The sequence below is a fragment of the Scyliorhinus canicula genome, chromosome 11 (genome assembly GCF_902713615.1).
Source record: "Scyliorhinus canicula chromosome 11, sScyCan1.1, whole genome shotgun sequence".
NCBI lineage: Eukaryota > Metazoa > Chordata > Chondrichthyes > Carcharhiniformes > Scyliorhinidae > Scyliorhinus > Scyliorhinus canicula.
Window position 1 is genome coordinate 163672609 of NC_052156.1, and position 23031 is coordinate 163695639.

General features: G+C 43.8%; 1 protein-coding gene across 4 annotated transcripts in view; it reads right to left on the reverse strand.

The window, feature by feature from the left end:
* The window catches only part of upf2 (UPF2 regulator of nonsense mediated mRNA decay), a 136719-nt gene that overhangs the window by 107344 nt on the left and 6344 nt on the right, over nucleotides 1-23031 (reverse strand). For 3 of the 4 annotated variants that reach the window (XM_038811917.1, XM_038811915.1, XM_038811918.1), the window contains exons 2-3: nucleotides 19143-19253; nucleotides 7355-7735 (exon numbers count right to left, since the gene is read on the reverse strand). In XM_038811917.1, the coding sequence (XP_038667845.1) occupies nucleotides 7355-7704 (350 nt within the window). In that variant the 5' untranslated portion in view covers nucleotides 7705-7735; nucleotides 19143-19253. Of the gene's footprint in view, nucleotides 1-7354; nucleotides 7736-19142; nucleotides 19254-21778; nucleotides 22070-23031 lie in introns of all 4 variants that reach the window. The other variant, XM_038811916.1, reaches the window with a different exon arrangement.

Consider the following 23031-nt stretch of genomic DNA (forward strand, 5'->3'; position numbering starts at 1 on the left):
ACTATCTATCTTTACCTTAAAAACATGTAAGAAGGAGCCTCAACTGCTTCACTGGGCAAGGAATTCCATAGATTCACAACCCTTTGGGTGAAGAAGTTCCTCCTAAACTCAGTCCTAAATCTACTTCCCCTTATTTTGAGGCTATGTCCCCTAGTTCTGCTGTCACCCGCCAGTGGAAACAACCTGCCCGCATCTATCCTATCTATTCCCTTCATAATTTTAAATGTTTCTATAAGATCCCCCCTCATCCTTCTAAATTCCAACGAGTACAGTCCCAGTCTATTCAACCTCTCCTCATAATCCAACCCCTTCAGCTCTGGGATTAACCTAGTGAATCTCCTCTGCACACCCTCCAGCGCCAGTACGTCCTTTCTCAAGTAAGGAGACCAAAACTGAACACAATACTCCAGGTGTGGCCGCACTAACACCTTATACAATTGCAACATAACTCCATCCCTCTAGCAATGAAGGACAACATTCCATTTGCCTTCTTAATCACCTGTTGCACTTGTAAACCAACCTTCTGTGACTCATGCACAAGCACACCCAAGTCTCTCTGAACAGCGGCATGCTTTAATATTTTATCGTTTAAATAATAATCCTGTTTGCTGTTATTCCTACCAAAATGGATAACCTCACATTTGTCAACATTGTATTCCATCTGCCAGACCCTCGCCCATTCACTTAACCTATCCAAATCCCTCTGCAGACTTCCAGTATCCTCTGCACTTTTCGCTTTACCACTCGTCTTAGTGTCATCTGCAAACTTGGACACATTGCCCTTGGTCCCCAACTCCAAATCATCTATGTAAATTGTGAACAATTGTGGGCCCAACACGGATCCCTGAGGGACACCACTAGCTACTGATTGCCAACCAGAGAAACACCCATTTATCCCCACTCTTTGCTTTCTATTAATTAACCAATCCTCTATCCATGCTACTACTTTACCCTTAATGCCATGCATCTTTATCTTATGCAGCAACCTTTTGTGTGGCACCTTGTCAAAGGCTTTCTGGAAATCCAGATATACCACATCCATCGGCTCCCCGTTATCTACTGCACTGGTAATGTCCTCAAAAAATTCCACTAAATTAGATAGTTATGACCTGCCCTTTACGAACCCATGCTGCGTCTGCCCAATGGGACAATTTCTATCCAGATGCCTCGCAATTTCTTCCTTGATGATAGATTCCAGCATCTTCCCTACTACCGAAGTTAAGCGCACTGGCCTATAATTTCCTGCTTTCTGCCTACCTCCTTTTTTAAACAGTGGCGTCACGTTTGCTAATTTCCAATCCACCGGGACCACCCCAGAGTCTAGTGAATTTCGGTGAATTATCACTAGTGCATCTGCAATTTCCCTAGCCATCTCTTTTAGCACTCTGGGATGCATTCCATCAGGGCCAGGAGACATGTCTACCTTTAGCCCCATTAGCTTGCCCATCACTCCCTCCTTAGTGATAACAATCCTCTCAAGGTCCTCACCTGTCATAGCCTCATTTCTATCAGTCGCTGGCATGTTATTTGTGTCTTCCACTGTGAAGACCGACCCAAAAAACCTGTTCAGTTCCTCAGCCATTTCCTCATTTCCCATTATTAAAACTCCCTTCTCATCCTCTAAAGGACCAATATTTACCTTGGCCTCTCTTTTTTGTCTTATATATTTGTAAAAACCTTTACTGTCTGTTTTTATATTCTGAGCAAGTTTACTCTCATACTCTATCTTACTCTTTTTTATAGCTTTTTTAGTAGCTTTCTGTTGCCCCCTAAAGATTTCCCAGTCCTCTAGTCTCCCACCAATCTTTGCCACTTTATATGCTTTTTCCTTCAATTTGATACTCTCCCCTATTTCCTTAGATATCCACGGTCGATTTTCCCTCTTTCTTCCGTCCTTCCTTTTTGTTGGTATAAACCTTTGCTGAGCACTGTGAAAAATCGCTTGGAAGGTTCTCCACTGTTCCACCATAAAGTCTTAGCTCCCAGTCTACCTTAGCTAGTTCTTCTCTCATCCCCTTGTAATCCCCTTTGTTTAAACACAAAACACTAGTATTTGATTTTACTTTCTCACCCTCCATCTGTATTTTAAATTCCACCATATTGTGATCGCTCCTTCCGAGAGGATCCCTAACTATGAGATCATGAATCAATCCTGTCTCATTACACAGGACAAGATCTAGGACCGCTTGTTCCCTCGTAGGTTCCATTACATACTGTTCTAGGAAACTATCACGGATACATTCTATAAACTCCTCCTCAAGGTTGCCTTGACCGACCTGGTCAAACCAATCGACATGTAGATTAAAATCCCCCATGATAACTGCTGTACCATTTCTACATGCATCAGTTATTTCTTTGTTTATTGCCTGCCCCACCATATCGTTACTATTTGGTGGCCGATAGACTACTCCGATCAGTGACTTTTTCGCCTTACTATTCCTGATTTCCACCCAAATGGATTCAACCTTATTCTCCATAGCACCGATGTCATCCCTTACTATTGCCCGGATGTCATCCTTAAATAACAGAGCAACACCTTACCATTCACTCTGTCCTTCCGAATAGTTTGATACCCGTGGATATTTAACTCCCAGTCGTGACCATCCTTTAACCATGTTTCAGTAATGGCCACTAAATAATAGTCATTTACGATGATTTGTGCCATCAACTCATTTACTTTATTCCGAATACTACGAGCATTCAGGTAAAGTACACTTATGTTGTTTTTTTTACCTCTGTTTTGACTCTTAACATCTCCAGTTTTATTCCTTTTGTTATTACGGGCCTATTCACTGAGCTCCCCTCAGTTACTGTACCTTGTACTGTCGCCCTTTTAGATTTTTGACTATGTCTTCGCTGCCTTGCACTTTTCCCCTTACTTCCGTACCTGTTTTACTACCTTCCAACTTCCTGCATCGGTTCCCATCCCCCTGCCACATTAGTTTAAACCCTCCCCAACAGCTCTAGAAAACACCCCCCCTAGGACATCGGTTCCAGTCCTGCCCAGGTGCAGACCGTCCGGTTTGTACTGGTCCCACCTCCCCCAGAACCGGTCCCTATGCCCCAGGAATATGAATCCCTCCCTCTTGCACCATCTCTCGAGCCACGCATTCATCCTATCTATCCTGACATTCCTACTCTGACTAGCTCGTGGCACTAGTAGCAATCCTGAGATTACTACCTTTGATGTCCTACTTTTTAGTTTAACTCCTAACTCCCTGAATTCCACTTGTAGGACCTCCATCCCGTTTTTTACCTATATCGTTGGTGCCTCTGTGCACCACGACAGCTGGCTGTTCACCCTCCCCCCCCCAGAATGTCCTGTAGCCGCTCCGAGACATCCTTGACCCTTGCACCAGGGAGGCAACATACCATCCTGGAGTCTTGATTGCGTCCACAGAACCGCCTGTCTATTCCCCTTATGATCGAGTCCCCTATCACTATAGCCCTGCCATTTTTCTTCCTGCCCTGCTGTGCAGCAGAGCCAGCCACGGTGCCATGAACCTGGCTGCTGCTGCCTTCCCCTGGTGAGCCATCTCCCTCAACAGTATCCAAAGCGGTATATCTGTTTTGCAGGGTGATGACCGCAGGGGACACCTGCACTGCCTTCCTACTCTTGCTCTTTCTTTTGGTCACCCATTTTCTATCTCCCTCAGTAACCTTCACCGGCGGTGTGACCAACTCGCTAAACGTGCTATCCACGTTCTCCTCAGCATTGCGGATGCTCCAAAGTGAGTCCATCCGCAGCTCCAGAGCCGTCAAGCTGTCTAACAAGAGCTGCAACTGAACACACTTCTTGCACGTGAAGGAGCCAGGGACAGTGGACGTGTCCCTGAGCTCCCACATCGCACACGAGGAGCATGACACGGGTCTGGGATCTCCTGCCATGTCTTAAACCCTTGGTAAACTTAAACAACTAGAATTTCAAAATAAAAATAAATAAATTAGACAATGAAAAGAAAAAGAGAGACTACTTACCAGTCACTTACCAGGGTTAAAAAGCACCTCCTCACACTCTGCACCGAATTACCTCACTGCACCAAATTACCAAGTTTCAATCCACACTCTGGATGAGTCTCACTCCGGATGTGTCTCCTGGAAAAGTGCTAGCTTCCTAGCCCTCATAATTTGGGATGCCCTCCACTTGGATGTTAAATGCAGTCCCTACGCTCGGTGGGCCCTCACGCTTGGATAGACATATGCCCTATACAACTACCATACTGAAAATAGAGGCAAGTAACAATATAAACCAACAGTAACAATCCACGTGGCTCCCTAACAGGGGGCAGCACTTAGCCACCAACACAGGAGGTCACCAATAGGTCACGAAACACCCTGATACGACCTTCCAGTCAATTGAGCCGCCGTCCTTCCACTTCCACAGTACAGGCATCTGGTCTTCTGACATCATCCAGTTCAAAAACTGTAAGAGCAAGCCCTCCTCCACCTTCAGATTCCCTTCTGGATCTGGATCTTGTATGTTTCAATCAGATTACCTCTCAGTCTTCTAAACCTCAATGGGTCCAAGCCCAACCTGCTCAACCTTTCCTCATAAAATAAGCCCTTCATCCCAGGAATTAGTTAAGTGAATCTTCTCAGAACTGCTTCTAATTTTTAAATCTAATTATAATACAATCTTCTATCACAACTCTTTGCCAAAATTACACAATCTTGCAATAGGAATCTAAATAAGCACTACGCACAAAATTGCATTTTTGAAAATGTGACAATCGTCTGTACCATAGACAGACCTCCTTTGGAACCGGAGGACTCCTGAAAATCATGAAGAAAACTACAGAAGAGGTACACCAGTCAGTATATCTAGTTCATGCTTCCACAGCAATTTACTTCTCTGTGACAGCATCTGAAGGCCTCTTGAATAATTTCCCTTCCATACCCAGAAAACTATTCTTCGAAATTATTCATTTTGCACAAGGAGCTCCCGATATCAGTGTTGAACTTGCCTTTTAACAGTCTGTACACTTGACCCTCTTGTTTTAGTCTTAGAATTTAATTTATAATGTGCACCAGATTATTTTTTTAAAAATTCTACTTACAGAACAATCTTGCATTGCCTTTTACAAACGGGGAAAATACTGAGATGTGGTACTCAGTGAATTGTTCTTGCAGAGACCCAGCACGTTAGGATAAATGGGCGTGCCTTACCCATTCTATGATTCTATACAGTGGGATATGCTGAAGTTGTGAAAGGCAAGAAGTGTAGTCAGTTGTAATGTACGAGACAGGGGCCAGTTTAGCTCAGTTGGCTGGAAAGCTGGCTTATGATATGGAGCGAGGCCAGCAGCGCCGGTTCAATTTCCACACTGGCTGAGGTTATTCTTTGACCCTCGCCTGAGGTTTGGTGATCCTCAGGTTAAATCATCGGCAGTCAGCTCTCCCCCTCAAAGGGGAACGCAACCTATGTTCACCTGGGACTATGGCAACTTTATCTTTTTGAGACAACAGCAAGATTGCATTCAGGAAACTCCTACAAACAGCAACGCGATAATAATCTTTATTGTCACAAGTAGGCTTACATTAACACTGCAATTAAGTTACTGTGAAAAGATAATAGCCATAATGTATTTTATGCCCCATCACTTGGCCCTAACTCTAGAGTCATTTAATCACTCCTGTCTTCCACCCAATCACAATCCTTCCCTTTTGTCCTTTTTCCAACCCACCCCATTCTAAAAATCCACTCCATTTCAAATCCTTCCCAGTTCTGATGGAAAATTATTGACCTGAAATGTCCACTCTTTCTCTCTCCACAGATGCTGCCAGACCCGCTGAGTATTTCCAGGTCAGGTGTTGGTTAAGGGATAAATGTTGGCAGGGACATGGGGGGAGAACTCCTCTGATCTTTTATGCCCACTAGGTTTAATATCTCATCTGCAAAATGGCCCCTTTGATTGCATAACACTCACTAGCACAGCACTGAAGAGTCAGCCTCGATTGTGCACAACATTGCAACATTCTATGGACAATCACCAGTCTCTCATATCTTGAACCCATAAGCTCCTGGCTCAATGAAGCATGCTTGGCATTTCAACACAATGCTCTCAAAAGCTCACAGCTGGCTGTAAAGTTGAACTTGAACTTGTAAAAGGCCTGGATATGTGCAAGTTCCTTTTTTTCCCCACCCAAGTTCTTTCTATGGTATGATGCAGATCACTTCTACCATTGTCCATGGCTTAAATCCAATCTTCCAAATTAACAAGGGTAGAAAGTAGGTTTGCCCTGAGAACATTGCATACTCTGGCTGTACCATTGCTTCAGCACCATTGCTGTGCGCCCAAAAAGGTTGTAATGACATTCTATATGTGTTCCAGTATGTATGATTGGTGTTAGTCCAAGTTTCAGTTCAGCCCCAGGATCCATAATCAGAAAACTTGGTGAATAAAGCACCAAAAAAAATAATGTAATAAATAAAAAGTAGATCCAAAGTACAAGTTGGCATTATATTTATCTGAAATGGGTGATCTGGATGACCTTGTACACTAGTCAATAAAAGTGGAGAGGCAGGTGCAGCAAGCAATTAGAAAGGCAAATGGTATGTTGGCCTCCATTGCAAGATAACTTGAGTTCAGAAATCGCGATGTCTTATTGCAGTTATACAGGGCCTTGGTGAGACCACACCTGAAATGCAGCTTTGGTCTCCCTAACTAAGAAAGCATATGCTTGCGAGAGAGAGTGCAGCAGAGGTTCACTCAGTCGATACCAGGATTGGTAGGGCAGTCCTATGGAGAAAGATTGATTTGACTGGGCCTGTATTCACTGCAATCTGGAAGGATGAGAGGAGATTGGATTAAAAAATTCTCACAGGGCCGGACAGACTAGATGCAGGGAGGATGTTTTCCCTGGTTGGGGAATCTAGAACCAGAGGACACAAGTCTCAGGTTTATGGGGTAGGCCAAAAGGGGCTGGTTTAGCTCTCTCGGCTAAATCGCTGGCTTTTAAAGCAGACCAAGCAGACCAGCAGCACAGTTCGATTCCCGTACCAGCCTCCCCGGACAGGCGCCGGAATGTGGCGACTAGGGGCTTTTCACAGTAACTTAATTGAAGCCTACTCGTGACAATAAGCGATTTTCATTTCATTTAGGACTGAGATGAGGAAAAATATCTTCACTTAGTGAACCTGTGGAATTCTCTGCTACAGAAGCTATGGAGGCCAACTCACTGAATGTATTCAAGAAAGAGATACATTTTTTGATTTTAATGGCATCAAGGGATATGGGGAGAAAGTAGGAATATGGCTTTGAAATGAAGGATCAGCCATGCTCATACTTAATTGGAGCGCATTGTTCCGAATTTGCGTGTTAAAATCTTTAAAACCTTTGCAAATAAATCTTACCTCTGTCTTGCTGCTTCTTCTTCTCTCTGCCTTTTCTCCTCCTCCTCCTGTTTCTTCCTTTCCTCCTCCTCTAGTTTCTTTTTTTCTTCTTCTTCCTTCTTCCTTTGTTCTTCCTCTGCCTTTAACTTTTCTTCTTCCTTCTTTTTACGTTTTTCATCCTCCTTTTTGCGTTTTTCATCCTCTTGCCTCTTCTTTTTCTCCTCGGCTGCCTTCACGGTCTCCCGTCTGCTGCCAGCTTTAAGATCGTCCCTTCCCTTTTCCCGACTGGAGGTGGGCCTCCTTTCGGTAGCTTCCTTGTCTTTACTGCTTCTGTTCTCGTTGCTGAAAAGTGTACCATCCTTATCTTCCATGCTTACAGACTTCTTAGGCTCTCGTGATGCTCTGTCAAAAACAAACAAGATAGGAAACAAGGAATTAACACAGAATTAACACAGAAAATGCTGGAAATAGTCAGCAGATCCGGCTGTATCTGAAGGGGGGGGGAGAAATAAAGTGAATATTTCAGGTGAAGTTTTTTCATCAGAACTGGCAAAAGATAAAAATGTAACAAGTTATAAGAAAGAGTCAAGACAGGGTATTATAGGGAGGGGCGCAGTTGGTGATCACAATCGAAAAATGCTGAACTTAATACGGAGTCCGGCAAGTTTTCAAGTGCTCAATCAAAACAGTTGTTCCTCAAACTTAATTGGAACAATATGGACAGCCACGGAAAAGGTGGTCAGAGTGGCACAAAGAATTAAATGGCACGTACTAGCAGTTCAGGATTATACTTGTAGACTGGATGAAGGTATCCAGTAAAACAATCACCCAATCTGCATTTGTCCTCCCTACCTTGGACCATGAACTACAAATACAGTATACTAAATCCATACAAGTGCAAATAAATTGTTGCTTCACCTGGAAGCAATAAAACAAGGAGAGTTAATTTACTTGTTTAGTATGCTACTAATAGCTTTGTTTATTGGTAGTCTAGGCTAGTAGGGCAAGTGGTAATTTGTACTAAAGCGGATTCAAAATTGTCACCATTAGTGTGAAACAATAAATGGAATGTATCTTGCCAACATAGCTAAGTGCGCTCTACACATACACAAACTCTGTGCACATGCAGAGCAATCACCTCAACCTCAAAGTGGATCTGCAAATTTGTCAACTTCCCAGCATCAATTCACACATGGCGTCAGCATGGCAGCAATGTCATCACATGCCTCCATGGGATGCACATGTACCTACCAGTGTCATCACGCATAGACATCATCACGTAATGTGACGCCATCGCACATGCTCAGACCCACAGATTTGTCAGCTTGCAAAAACAAAACCCTGAAAATCTCTGCCCTACTGACTGGATACCGGTCACATTTCCAAATGAACAAGTCAATGAAATACGGCAGCACTTTTAAATGGTATACATGAGAAACAAAATAAAAGGTTAGGTGAATAGGGAGAGGGATCAATCACAAATTGCTGAGACAGCATGCAACTTCCATCCAACACTCAACAAGTGCAGCATTACAAGACCAAAAATTGCGCATTTTCAGTACAAAAGACTGGGGGTAGGAACCATCTCAAGAATACGCAGTGTGTATAACTCATGTCCACCTTCCTATCTTCCGCAAAACAAGACCGAGTTCAGTCCTTGTCTTTCTTACATAGGTTTTCAATTACACCTCAATTTTGAGGAAATTTATGTGTACTTAATTTGTTTAAATCAAATTTTATTTAAAATCCAACTTATAAAACAATATGTATCGGTTTTTAAAATGAATTTAGAGTACCCAATTTCCCCCCCCCCCCCCCCCCAATTAAAGGGGAATGTAGCATGAACAATCCACCTCGCCTGCACATCTTGGGTTGTGGAAGCGAAACACACGCAGACACAGGTAGAATGTGCAAACTCCACACGGACAGTGACCCAGGGCCAAGATCGAACCCGGGTCCTCGGTGCCGCGAGGCAGAAGTGCTAACCACTGCGCCACCGTTCAATATGAATCGACAATTAAGGGTTTTTTTTCGGAATGACACAAAGATTCAGCTTTCACATACCGAGAATTCAAAAGGTGCTGATGCACTTCGGCAGAAGTTAAAGAGAATGAGCAGTGGATTACAGTGATTTTCAAACATCTTCTACATGGGGTCAGTCCCTTTGCAAATGGGCACACAAGACCATAAGGCCTAGGAGCAGAATTAGGCCACTTGGCCCATCGAGTCTGCTCCGCCATTCAATCATGGCTGATATTTTCTCATCCCCATTCTCCTGCCTTCTCCCCATAACCCTTGATCCCCTTATTGATCAAGAACCTATCTATCTCTGTCTTAAAGACACTCCGTGATTTGGCCTCCACAGCCTTTTGCGGCAAAGAGTTCCACAGATTCACCACCCTCTGGCTGAAGAAATTCCTCCTCATCTGTTTTAAAGGATCGTCCCTTTAGTCCGAGATGGTGTCCTCTGGTTCTAGTTTTTCCTACAAATGGAAACATCCTCTCCATGTCCACTCTATCCAGGCCCTCTTATCCTTCTCAACTCCAACGAGTACAGACCCAGAGTCCTCAAATGTTCCTCAAACGACAAGCTCTTCATGCCAGGGATCATTCTTATGAACCTCCTCTGGACCATTTCCAAGGCCAGCACGTCCTTCCTTAGGTATGGGGCCCAAAACTGGTCACAATACTCCAAATGGGGTCTGACCAGAGCCTTATACAGCCTCAGACGTACATAAGAACATAAGAACATAAGAACTAGGAGCAGGAGTAGGCCATCTGGCCCCATGAGCCTGCTCCGCCATTCAATTAGATCATGGCTGATCTTTTGTGGACTCAGCTCCACTTTCCGGCCCGAACACAATAAACCTTAATCCCTTTATTCTTCAAAAAACTATCTATCTTTACCTTAAAAACATGTAATGAAGGAGCCTCAACTGCTTCACTGGGCAAGGAATTCCATAGATTCACAACCCTTTGGGTGAAGAAGTTCCTCCTAAACTCAGTTCTAAATCTACTTCCCCTTATTTTGAGGCTATGCCCCGTACTGGGGCCCGTCTCTGGCCTTGTACTCTAGCCCTCTTGACATGAATGCCAACATTGCATTTGCCTTCTTAACTGCTGACTGAACCTGCACATTAACCTTAAGAGAATCGTGAACAAGGACTCCCAAGTCCCTTCGAAATGAAATGAATGAAAATCGCTTATTGTCGCAAGTAGGCTTCAAATGAAGTTACTGTGAAAAGCCCCTAGTCGCCACATTCCGGCACCTGTTTGGGGAGGCTGGTATGGGAATTGAACTGTGCTGCTGGCCTGCCTTGGTCTGCTTTCAAAGCCAGCGATTTAGCCTTGTCCTAAACCAGCCCCATGCCTCTTTGTGCTTCTGCTTTCTGAAGCATTTCCCCATGTTAGGGGCTGGTTTAGCACAGTGGGCTAAACAACTGGCTTGTAATGCAGAACAAGGCCAGCAGCACAGGTTCAATTCTCGTACCGGCCTCCCCGAGCAGGCGCCGGAATGTGACAACTAGGGGCTTTTCACAGCAACTTCATTGAAGCCTGCTTGTGACAATAAGTGATTATTATTATTAGAAAATAGTCTATGCCTAAATTCCTCCATCCAAAGTGCATAACTTCACACTTTTCCACATTGTATTTGATTTGCCACTTAATTGCCCACTCTCCTAGCTTGTCCAAGTCCTTCTGCAGCCCCCTTGCTTCCTCAATACTACCTGTCCCTCTACAGATCTTTGTATCATCTGCAAACTTAGCAACAGTGCCTTCAGTAGCTTCTTACAGATCATTAATGTATGTTGTAAAAGGTTGTGGTCCCAGCAGATCCCTGAGGCACACCACTAGTCACCGGCTGCCATCCTGAAAAACACCCCTTTATCCCCACTCTCTGCCTTCTGCCAGTCAGCCAATCCTCTATCCATGCCAGGATTTAACCTGAACACCACGAGCTCTTACTCCCAGGGCAACCCTTAGTCTAGTTTACAAAAGACTGTGTCAAAGGCACAATTTTCTCATGTCTGGCATATGCAAAATATATGCATATGTTTGTCTCGAAACAAAGCTATGGAGTAATATACACATTGAATTTATGGTTACAAAAGCAAAATACTGCAGCTGCTGGAAATCTGAAATAGAAACAGAAAATGCTGAAAAAAGACGGTATGTCAGGCAGCATCTGTGGAGAACAAAAAACACAGTATCATCGTTTCACATCAATGACCTTGCATCACAAGCGGACCCCAAGTGTGTCCAGGGATGTTGTGCGATAATCCGATGGCCCCAACAGTTCATGGGCCAATATTTGAAAATCTGTGGATTACAAAAGCACCATCAGGGTGGGCAGAATAGGAATTGAAGTTGACAAGGATCGTCTGAGAACTGAAATTAAACTATACCCATTAAACGTCAAAGTGCTTTGCTGCCCTAAATGAGATATCCCACTAGCTTCACATCAAACGCTGCAGATGGATTCACATTCAAGAAAGAGTGAAGCAGGCGGAGGCTGGGATCTGAAACTTCATCAATTATGGAGGCCCCAAAACTTTCAGTTCACATTTCTCTGACAACGTTCTCCTCCACATTAATCGTCCAGTTTGCTTTAGCTCCATTTCCAATTTCACAAACTCACAAATTTTCTATATCATACAATTTACCAAGCCCAGGTTTTCACTAACCAATAGCAACAAACCTCAAGTGCTTGAAACAAATAACACACAGCTAAATTTACACAGGTAAATCTATTTGAATCTCCATGGGATTAATATACCTGAAGTTTTATTTTACAGGAATTTTGAGCAACGATTTTTATTTTGTAGAATGTGTTTTTTAATATGAATGATTAATTTTTGAAATCACTCAAAACATTTTCTGATTGATTATGCATATCAAGGCAAGTTTTTAAAACCTGGAATGGTTGGGGGAATCATTATTCATGATAATAATCTTTATTATTAGGCAGCACGGTAGCACAGCGGTTATCACTGTTGCTTCACAGCTCCAGGGTCGCAGGTTCGATTCCTGGCTTGGGCCACATTCGCCCCATGTCTGCGTGGGTTTTCTCTGGCAGCTCCGGTTTCCTCCCACAAGTCTCTGAAAGACATGCTGTTAGGTGAATTGGACATTCTGAATTCTCTTTCTCTGTACCTGAACAGGCATCGGAATGTGGTGACTAAGGGCTTTTCACAGTAACTTAATTGCAGTGTTAATGTAAGCCTACATGTGACAATAATGAAATGAAAATGAAAATTGCTTATTGTCACGAGTAGGCTTCAATGAAGTTACTGTGAAAAGCCCCTAGTCGCCACATTCCGGGGCCTGTCCGGGGAGGCTGGTGCGGGATTATTATTAATAATCAGATATTAATTAATTAATAATAAGTAAAGATTATTATTCGTGTCACAAGTAGGCTGACATTAACACTGCAATGAAGTTACTGTGAAAAGCCCCTAGTCGCTACATTCGATGCCTGTTTGGGTACACAGAGGGAGAATTCAGAATGTCCAATTCACCTAATAGCACGTCTTTCAGGACTTGTGGGAGGAAACCGGAGCATCCGGAAGAAACCCATACAGGCAGAGGGAGAACGTTCAGACGCCGCACAGAGTGACCCAAGCGGGAATCGAACCCGATAGCCTGGCGCTGTGGAGCAACAGTGCCAGCCACTGTGCTACCGTGTTCAAAGCATTCAATACAAATATCTAAGGATTCAACTGAACAAATTCTCAGTTTCCAAAGGTATCACTGGTTCCCAGTTCCCCTCCGACTCCAAAATTACAGACACCAGCAAGCATGGGGCAGTACGCCATCAGTCAAGATACAGGATGAACACTGTATCTGAGCACAATTAGAGTTCTATCTGCAGCAGCATAAATACCAACCTGCAAGTGATTCTGGATTGATCTGATCCCATCATAATGATGTTCAGTACTTCAGTGCCAATTCTCTAAATGCAAGTAAAGGTAAGGTAAAATCGCCATAGTCCCAGATGACCATAGGCTGATTTTCCCTTTGAAGGGGAGAGCTGACTGGTCGTGGTTTAACCGAAGTGTCACCAGACCTGAGGCGAGGGGAAAAGGTTGAGAAGGCAGGGCCTTCGTGAATAACCTAAATGCAAGTACAGTACTAAGTATAACTGGATTCCAAAATGATATTCAATTGCATTTCTTTCAGTTTAGAGCATCTTCAAGAAATAGGATTTTTTTAAATTGAAGAAACTTTGATTATGATTGAGGCTTTTAAAATGATAAATGAAATAAGACTCAACCCAAGTAATTGGTGATTTGCAACAGATAGGAATAGGAGTATAAAATACAATAGTCATGAGTCAGGTTAGAAGGCGAGAAGTAATGTTATTGGCAAGAGTTTGGAACAGATTACAGAAACACATGAACCTTCAAAAATGAACAATGCAAGCTGTTGAGAGTGGAGAACATATTAAATTGCTAAAGTAGGTGCAGAGTAGGTAGGATCAGGAGTAGTTATGTTGCAGCAGTCTTCTGAAGTTTACTTGGTTGCCTTCGGCATTCAGAGATGAAACCATCTGTTTTTCCTACATCATCCTTCCCCTTTTAGCCTTTCCCAGAAGCAGCAGGAGTGGAGAGATCGTAAGAAGGTGGATGTAGGCGCCACCTTTACGGAGTGGGCTTGATCACCAGATGGCCTTTTGATGTTTGTGTGCTTTCTTTACAGCAACAGCATCAGCAAATTAGTATTAAGCAGAAGTAGAACTTTTTTCACCCACTCTTTCAGGGGATGTGAGCACCACTGGGTAGGCCAGCATTTATTGGTCATCTCAATTTCCGAGGTGGTGGCGGTGAGCTGCATTCTTGAACCACTGCAGTGCATGTGATGTAGGTACACCCACCGTGCTGTTAGGGAGGGACTTCCCGGATGTTGATCCAGCGACAGTGAAGGAACGTCAATATATTTCCAAGTCAGGATGATGAATGGCTTGGAGAGGAACTTCCAGGTCATGGTGTTCCCATGAATCTGCTGCCCTTGTCGATCTAGGTGGTAGAGGTGTCGGGTTTGGAAGGTACTGGCAAAGACGCCTTGGCGACTTCTGCATTGAATCTTGTAGATGGTACTCACGGCTGCCACAATGCATCGATGGTGGAGGTAGAAGGTGTTGAAGGTGATGGATGGGGTGCTAATCAAGTGTGTTGCTTTGCCCTGGGTGATAGTAAGCTTCGAGTGTTATTGGAGCTGAACTCATTCTGGCAACAGTAGAGCATTCCATCAGAAGTTCACTTGTAGGCGGTGGACAGGCTTTGGGGAGCCAGGGGACAAGTTCCACAGCTCAGAATTCTCAGCCACTGATCTGCTCTTGGAGCCACAGAATTTATATGGCCGATCCAGTTCAGTTTCTGGTCTATGGTAACCCCCAGGATGTTGATAGTGGAGAAGCCAGTGATGGACAATACCATTGAAAGTCAAGGGGAGTTGGTTGGATTTTCTCTTGTTGGAGATGGCCTTTGCCTGCCACTTGTGTGACATCAACCAAAGTCTGAATGTTGTCTAGGTCTTGCTGCAAATGGGCACGGACTGCTTCAGTATCTGAGTGGATGTAAATTATGCTGCACATTGTGCAAAACATCAGTGAACGTCTTCACTTCTGACCTTATGATGGAGGGAAGATCATTGATGAACAGTTAAAAGATAGTTGGACCTCGGAAGCTCCTGAGGAATCCCTGCAGTGATGTCCTGGGACTGAAATGGTGCCTTCCAACAAGCACAACAATTTTCCTTTATGCTCGGTATGATTCCAACCTGTGGAGTGTTTTGCTTGGACTCCTTGATGACACACACGGTCAAATGCTGCCTTGATGTTAAGAGCAGTCACTCACCTCGTCTCTGGGGTTCGGCCCTTTCGTCCATGTTTAAACCAAGGCTGTAATGAGATCAGAAGCTGAGTGGGCCTGGCCTATTCCAAACTGAGCTTCAGTGAGCAGGTCATTGCTAAATAATTGCCACTTGATATGGCTGTCGACAACAATTTCCATCGCAGTCCTAATGATAAAACTTAGACTGCTGGAGTGGTAATTGTCCGGGTTGGATTTCTCCTCTTTTTGTGGATAAGGCATATCTAGGAAGTTTTCCCACGTTGCCGGTTGGATGCCAGTGTTGTAACTGTACTGGTACAGCTTGCTTAAGGGTGTAGCTAACTCAAGAGCACGTCTTCAGTGCTACTGCTGGAATGTGGTCAGGGTCAATAGCCTTTGCAGTATCCAGTGCCTGCAGCCTTTTCTTAATATCACATGGAGTAAATCAAACTGGCTGTAGACAGGCATTTGTGATGCTGGGGACCTCGGGAGGAGGCCAAGATGGATCAACGACTTGGCACTTCTGGCTCAAAATTGCTGCGGGTGCTTCAGTCTTCTCTTTTCACTGATGATGGGGCTGGTTTAGCTCACTGGGCTAAATCGCTGGCTTTTAAAGCGGACCAAGCAGGCCAGCAGCATGGTTCGATTCCCGTACCAGCCTACCCGGACAGGCGCCAGAATGTGACGACTAGGGGCTTTTCACAGTAACTTCATTGAAGCCTACTCGTGACAATAAGTGATTTTCATTTTTCATTTCATTTCATGTGCTGGGCTCCCTCAACATTTGTGGAGCCTTCTCCTCCTGTTAGTAGTTTATTTGTCCACCACTATTCATGACTGAATGTGGCAGGACTGCAGAGATGATCCGTTGGTTGTGGGTTTGCTTGGCTCGGTCTATCACTTGCTACTTTCACTGTGCAACATCCAAGTAATCCCAGGTTGTAGTTTTTTTATGGGCTACGGTTTAGAAAACGCCAAAGTATATCATAGAGTTCACCTGACCTACAACTGTTGATTACGAGGAGCACAAGGACCTGCCTTTCCGGTGTTATTCAACAGAGGCCTTAAGCAATTTTAATCAAAAACAAAGTTTATTCTATGAATTTAGTTAACATTTTTATAAACACACACAGTAGACATTTTTATCAACTACAAACACAAATACCCCACACAGCTGCAGTGCTCTATGTATAACCCTTAATAAATTCCTCCTTTAACTGTTCCAATTTAATAACAAGATCCCATAAACCAGAAAAACCCTTTTCAAAGGTGTGGCCCAGCACACAGCACTCAAGATCTGGTTTAGATGCTCTTGTGCCCTTTCCAAAACAGGTTTGAATTTCTTCCAGAAAACAATTATTTATTTTTCAAGTTCTCAGGTAATCTGGAAACAGCTTTTAAAATGCAGAGGGGAAGAGAGGGAGGAAGAGAGAGAGGGAGGAAGAGAGAGAGAGAGGGAGGAAGAGAGAGAGAGAGGGAGGAAGAGAGAGAGAGAGGGAGGAAGAGAGAGAGAGAGGGAGGAAGAGAGAGAGAGAGGGAGGAAGAGAGAGAGAGAGGGAGGAAGAGAGAGAGAGAGGGAGGAAGAGAGAGAGAGAGAGGGAGGAAGAGAGAGAGAGAGGGAGGAAGAGAGAGAGAGAGGGAGGAAGAGAGAGAGAGAGGGAGGAAGAGAGAGAGAGAGGGAGGAAGAGAGAGAGAGAGGGAGGAAGAGAGAGAGAGAGGGAGGAAGAGAGAGAGAGAGGGAGGAAGAGAGAGAGAGAGGGAGGAAGAGAGAGAGAGAAGGGAGGAAGAGAGAGAGAGAGGGAGGAAGAGAGAGAGAGAGGGAGGAAGAGAGAGAGAGAGGGAGGAAGAGAGAGAGAGAGGGGAGGAAGAGAGAGAGAGAGGGGGAGAAGAGAGAGAGAGAGGGAGGAAGAGAGAGAGAGGAGGAGGAAGAGAGAGAGAGAGGGAGGGAGAGAGAGAGAGAGGGAGGAGAAGAGAGAGGAGGGAGGAAGAGAGAGAGAGAGGGAGGAAGAGAGAGAGAGAGAGGGAGGAAGAGAGAGAGAGAGGAGGAAGAGAGAGAGAGGAGGAAGAGAGAGAGGGAGGAAGAGAGAGAGGGAGGAAGAAGAGAGAGGAGGAGGAAGAGAGAGAGAGGAAGAGAGAGAGGAGGAGAGAGAGAGAGGAGAAGAGAGAGAGGGAAGAGAGAGAGAGAGGAAGAGAGAGAGAGAGGAAGAGAGAGAGAGAGGAAGAGAAGAGAGAGGAAGAGAGAGAGAGGAAGAGAGAGAGAGAGGAAGAGAGAGAGAGAGGAAGAGAGAGAGAGAGGAAGAGAGAGAGAGAGAGAGGGAAGAGAGAGAGAGAGAGGAAGAGAGAGAGAGAGAGGAAGAGAGAGAGAGAGAGAGAGGAAGAGAGAGAGAGAGGAAGAGAGAGAGAGAGGAAGAGAGAGAGAGAGAGAGACAAGACTTGTCTGTCTGAATCCAACAGCCAAAAGTGAAAATGAAAGCAAAAAACTCAGAGCCACAAAACAGCCCCAAACCAAAGTGAAAGTAAAACACAGAGCCACAGCCCAGCTACACCCACAGAATGACATCACTGAAGCCATGTGATAAGACAAACATTTCTTCAAGGGACACTCCCATGACAAGCTTCACCAGGTTTCACAATTCTAGGTAGGCTTGGCGCTGCTCCTGGCATGCCCTCCTGCATTCATTGAACCATGATGGATCCCCTGGCTCAGTGGCAATAGTAGGGTGGGAGATATCCCAAGCCCTGAGACTACAGATTGTGTTTATATACAATTCTGCTGCTGCCGATGGCCAACAGCACCTCACTGATGCCCAGTTTTAAGTTCCCACATCTGCTCAAAATCGATCCCATTTAGCATGGTGGTAGTGCCACACAACACAATAGATAGTATCCTCAACGTGAAGATGGGATTTTGTTTCCACTGTGCGGTGGTCGCTCCAACCAACACTGGCATCTCACTATAAAACATTTGATTTGTATGGGTTTCTCTCAAATTCTCACAAGAAATAGAAATGCGAATAAACTGCACTTTGAAGGGAAATTCACACCCATGGATATCCTACAGCCTTGCATGCACCTTGTGATATACTAAGTGTCAATCTTTCTCATACAGCTCTAGCTCTGGGGATAGCAAGGAAAATTTTGAAAAATAATGCTAATATAAAGAATGGAAATTTGGATAAAGACATACTATCTCATATGGCCTAATCACGTAACCAAAATACTGTCTTTGGATTAGTTTGTTCCTCCTGATATTTTCTACCACCTGCTTACATTTTGCCTTTTCTCGCCATTTCACTCAAGTTTTCAATGAATCATTTTTTAATGAGGCCTCAGTAAGCTGTCAAATTCATCTGTATATCACTATACTGCAATAGCATTGAATAACAAATGCATTAAATAGCTATCAGGAGAAACATGTTGGCGTACACAAATCAAGCTCACAGCTTGGCAATTTCTTGCAACTCAAGAGATAGTCAATGTCGTGTTACTGGTGAAAGAGCTGTGATCCCTCAATGCCAGCAACAATAATGTCGGTTCATTAACTTTACTGACCAGATCATTGCTCATGGTGGAACACAGCTACAAATCTATTGTATGGTGGTGGTCTGAGATTGGCTTCAGTTTATTATTGGAATATGGAGAATTTAGACAGCGAAAGAACAAAGACTGTGAATTTCATTACTTCTCAATTTCACAATGTAGGATCACCCAACAGGCTGTTGGAGATGCAAATATAACAAAACTACTTGCAACATGACACATCATCCTGGTGTGCTATAGCCCCATTTAAGCCATTAATTTCCAATTTAAAAAGAATTACATTTCTAACTCTGCAAGAGGAAGGAGCTTTCAAGTAGATCCCATGAAAATTATTTTAACTGTGCCAGACACATGCGGAAGACAAATGGTGCCACTGTTAGTCATTTTTCAATCACTTATGAAGTCATCCCATAGTTTAAATCTGGAAGATAACTCACCTGGAGAAGATGAACAACTTCAAATATTCAGTACCACATTCCAGGAAACTGGGTACACTTCATCTGGCACACAGTTGCCTGCAATAAAATCCAAGCGGGTCCAGTTTCACTCTAAAATTATAAAACACAGTTTAGTAGTTCTGGCCAGTTACATTTTCAAAGTGCACATCAACTCATTGTTGCCATATATGGAGATGAGTAATATCACATTGATTTGTATTGTGAAATCACTAAACTGCACAACCTTGAACAGAAATCATTTCAGGTACACTGCAACTGGTTTCAGAACAAAGTGATCAATGGCAACAAGGACTGTTGGTTCTCACTGCTCTAATATTGCAAAATTGTTCAAAGTGGTTGATACGAAGTTGAGGAGAAACTACTTCTCCCAAAGGGTTGTGAGTCTGTGGAATTTGCGCGGTGGATGCTGGGACAGTGAGTAAATTTAAGGAGGAGTTCGAGAGAATTTTAATTGGTAATGGGTTGAAGAGTTATGGAGAACGGGCAGGACGGTGGAGTTAAGGCCAGGATGAGAGCAGCCATGATCGAATGGCTGAGCAGACTCGATAGGCCAAATGGTCTAATTCTGCTCCTTTATCTTACGAACTTATAACTTATGATAGATACATAACCAAATTTTGAAATCATTCCACTCTTGCCTTGCAGTGTAAGTGTTTTTTTAAACTGATAAAACAAACCCTAATGATTGTTCAATCAAAAAGTGTCTCAAAGATCAAGTATGGCTATAATCAAAGAATTTTGACCCAGAGGACCTGGACAATATCCAGGCTTGGGCTGACAAGTGGCAAGTTCCAGTCACGCCACACAAGTGCCAAGCAATGACCATCTCCTACAAGGGAATCTAACCACCACCCTTTGACATTCAATGGCATTACCATCGCTGAATCCCCCACAATCAACATCCTGGGGGTTTAAATTATTTATGTTTTTAAATTGTGAGTCCCCAATTCATTTTTTCCAATTAAGGGGCAAATTTAGCGTGGCCAATCCACCTACCCTGCACAGTTTTGGGTTGTGGGGGCGAGGCCCACGCAAACAGAGGAAGAATGTGCAAACTCCACACGGGCAGTGACCCAGAGCTGGTATCGAACCTGGGACCTCGGCGCCTTGAGACAGCAGTGCTAACCACTGCACCACCCTGCTGCCCTCCAAGGGTTACAATTGATCAGAAACTGAACTAGACTAGCCATATTAATACTGTAGCTACTAGCGCAGGTCAACGGCTAGGAATCCTACAGCGAGTAACTCACCTCCTGACCCCCGAAAGTCTGTCCACCATCTACAAGGCACAAGTCAGGAGTGTGATGGAATACTCTCCACTTGCCTGGATGAGTGCAGCTCAACAACACTCAAGAGGCTCGACACCACCCAGAACAAAGCAGCCGCCTGATTGCTCCTTCTTTTACAAACAATCAAACCCTCCACCACCGATGAACAGTGGCAGCCGTGTCTACCACCTTCAAGATGCACTACAGTAAATCACCAAGGTTCCTTAGACAGCACCTTCCAAACCCACGACCACTACCTAGAACGACAAGAGCAGCAGATACCTGGGAACCCCACCGTCCAGAGATTCCCCTCCGAGTCACTCACCACCCGGACTTGCATATATTTTGCCATTCCTTCATTGGGGCGAAATCCTGGAACTTCCTCCCTAACAAGTGGGTGTATCTATACCTCAAATTCAAGGCAACTCACCACCCACCTACTGAGGGGCAACAGGAGGGGGGGGGGGGGGGGGGGGGCAATAAATGCTGGCCTATCCACCAAATGAATTTTTTTTTAAAGGAAAAAGAAACATGCAGATTTCAAAAACGTCTGAAGGTAAGAGGAGGGAGAGATGGAAGGAGGGATTTATTTCCACTGGCTGGCAATTTGGTTTGTTGTTTGTTTGATTTGCGTTCACACACATACACTTGTTTTTTACCCTTTGGGGAATAGTCGGGGAAGTGGTGGAAGGATTTCCGAGCTGATTATCAGCCCGTTGAACCGTGTTGAACAGTCCTTCCATGGCCACGGGTCCTGGTTTTGGATTCAAACCCACAGCTTCTGGTCCACAAGGCCTCCACTGGCAAGGACAAAAGGGCATCAATTCAAGGCCATCACAGGAAAAGCGAAGGCAGAAGTAGGAAGAAATGTTTCTGGCAGATATGGAAATGGAGTGCCTGACCAGATATAGTGTGGAATTCAAATCCAATTTAGCTCTTAAAAGAGAAGGGGATAAACATTTAGGGTTGAGTGGAGAAATGGGACCTAGTGGTGAGCTCTTAGTTACCAGCACAAGCACATTGGACTGAAAAGTCTTCCTCTGCACAGTAAATACTATGATTCTAAGATTAAATACAAATTCCAAACATGGACAATAAGACCAATGGAGAGATGCTTGAAATTGCAAGATCAAAAAGAACTCTAAAAAGGTGACATCAAGAAAATGTCAGTATTTTGGTAATTTGATCAGAGCTGAAAAGCTATAGAGATCTCTCCCAGAGAGAAAAATGGAGGGCAGCAGAAGGGGTCGTCAACGTAGGGGCTGTTAGGTTACGGACATCACAGAGCAATTGTAGACGAGCTACTGTGGGCGTGAGGACGACGCAAGACAGACAAGCGTGACATACCATGACGGCAGATTTCCTGATAGGAACAGCAGCAAAATTAAATGGTGCACTTGACATTTTGCCGACCACCGGACAAATGAAGGTTGCCAGTGAACGACACCAGGACAGAATTACAGAAAACATGGCTTCAACAGAGTCAATTCCAGTTGATCAATTTTTTCCTTTCACCAACTACCATGGCATCAACTTCTTGCTTTATGCAGGCAGACAAAGTCAGGTATATGTTTAGCCTTGGGAGAAACGCAGCAGGATAGGGCTAAAATGGCTGTTTCAGGGTAGCTCACCTCAATTCTGTAAGGACAGGAAATAATGGTACTTCTAAAAAAAAAGCGACAGATGTTCATGTTCAGAAATTGCGATATTATCCTATTTTATTTATTCTAAGAGCAAAATTAGAAATATTGCGTGTAAGGTTCCCCTAACAAATAACATAACTATCTTTTGAATATAAACTATTAATTTTAAAATGAATACTATATATGTACACATTCAATACAGCAAATTTGGTGAAAGATACAATGTACAGTTTCATGTGCATCTTTATCAAGTTGTATGCATTGCTTCTTCAACATATTTCCTGTTATGCCCTCCACTTCAAAATTAATCTAATTAATTTCAGCTTTATTGTTGTTTTACTATAAAATCCCAAATCAGTCATTAATAATAATAATTGCTTATTGTCACAAGTAGGCTTCAATGAAGTTACTGTGAAAAGCCCCTCGTCGCCACATTCCAGCACCTGTTCGTGGAGGCCGGTATTGGAATTGAACCCGCGCTGCTGGCATTGTTCTGCATTACAAGCCAGCTGTTTAGCCCACTGTGCTAAACCAGCCCCTTAAATAACAGCAAGCTGCAAACAAAACTATATGTTTCACACTTCTCTATTAGACAAGGAAATGTCATTAAAACAGAAATGAAAATCGCTTATTGTCACATGTAGGCTTCAAAAGAAGTTACTGTAAAAAGCCCCTAGTGAGTTTACTGCCTAAATATTTACTTAAAACATCACAACATAAACAGGGTACACTGCACCCAAGAATCACTATCAAGGACTGAGAAAAGACAAGTTTCTGTTTGGAGACAGAGGTAGGAAGGGGATTTATGATCATGGTTCCCCTGAATGTTGTTTTAAAGTATACAAACCATAGTTTTGACTAAAATTACTGTGGATGAGCAAATGGTGCTATTTCCATAAAAAGCCAAATGAAGAGAAATTAGTGGATATCCAAGCAACAAAGCTAAAATTGTTAGAT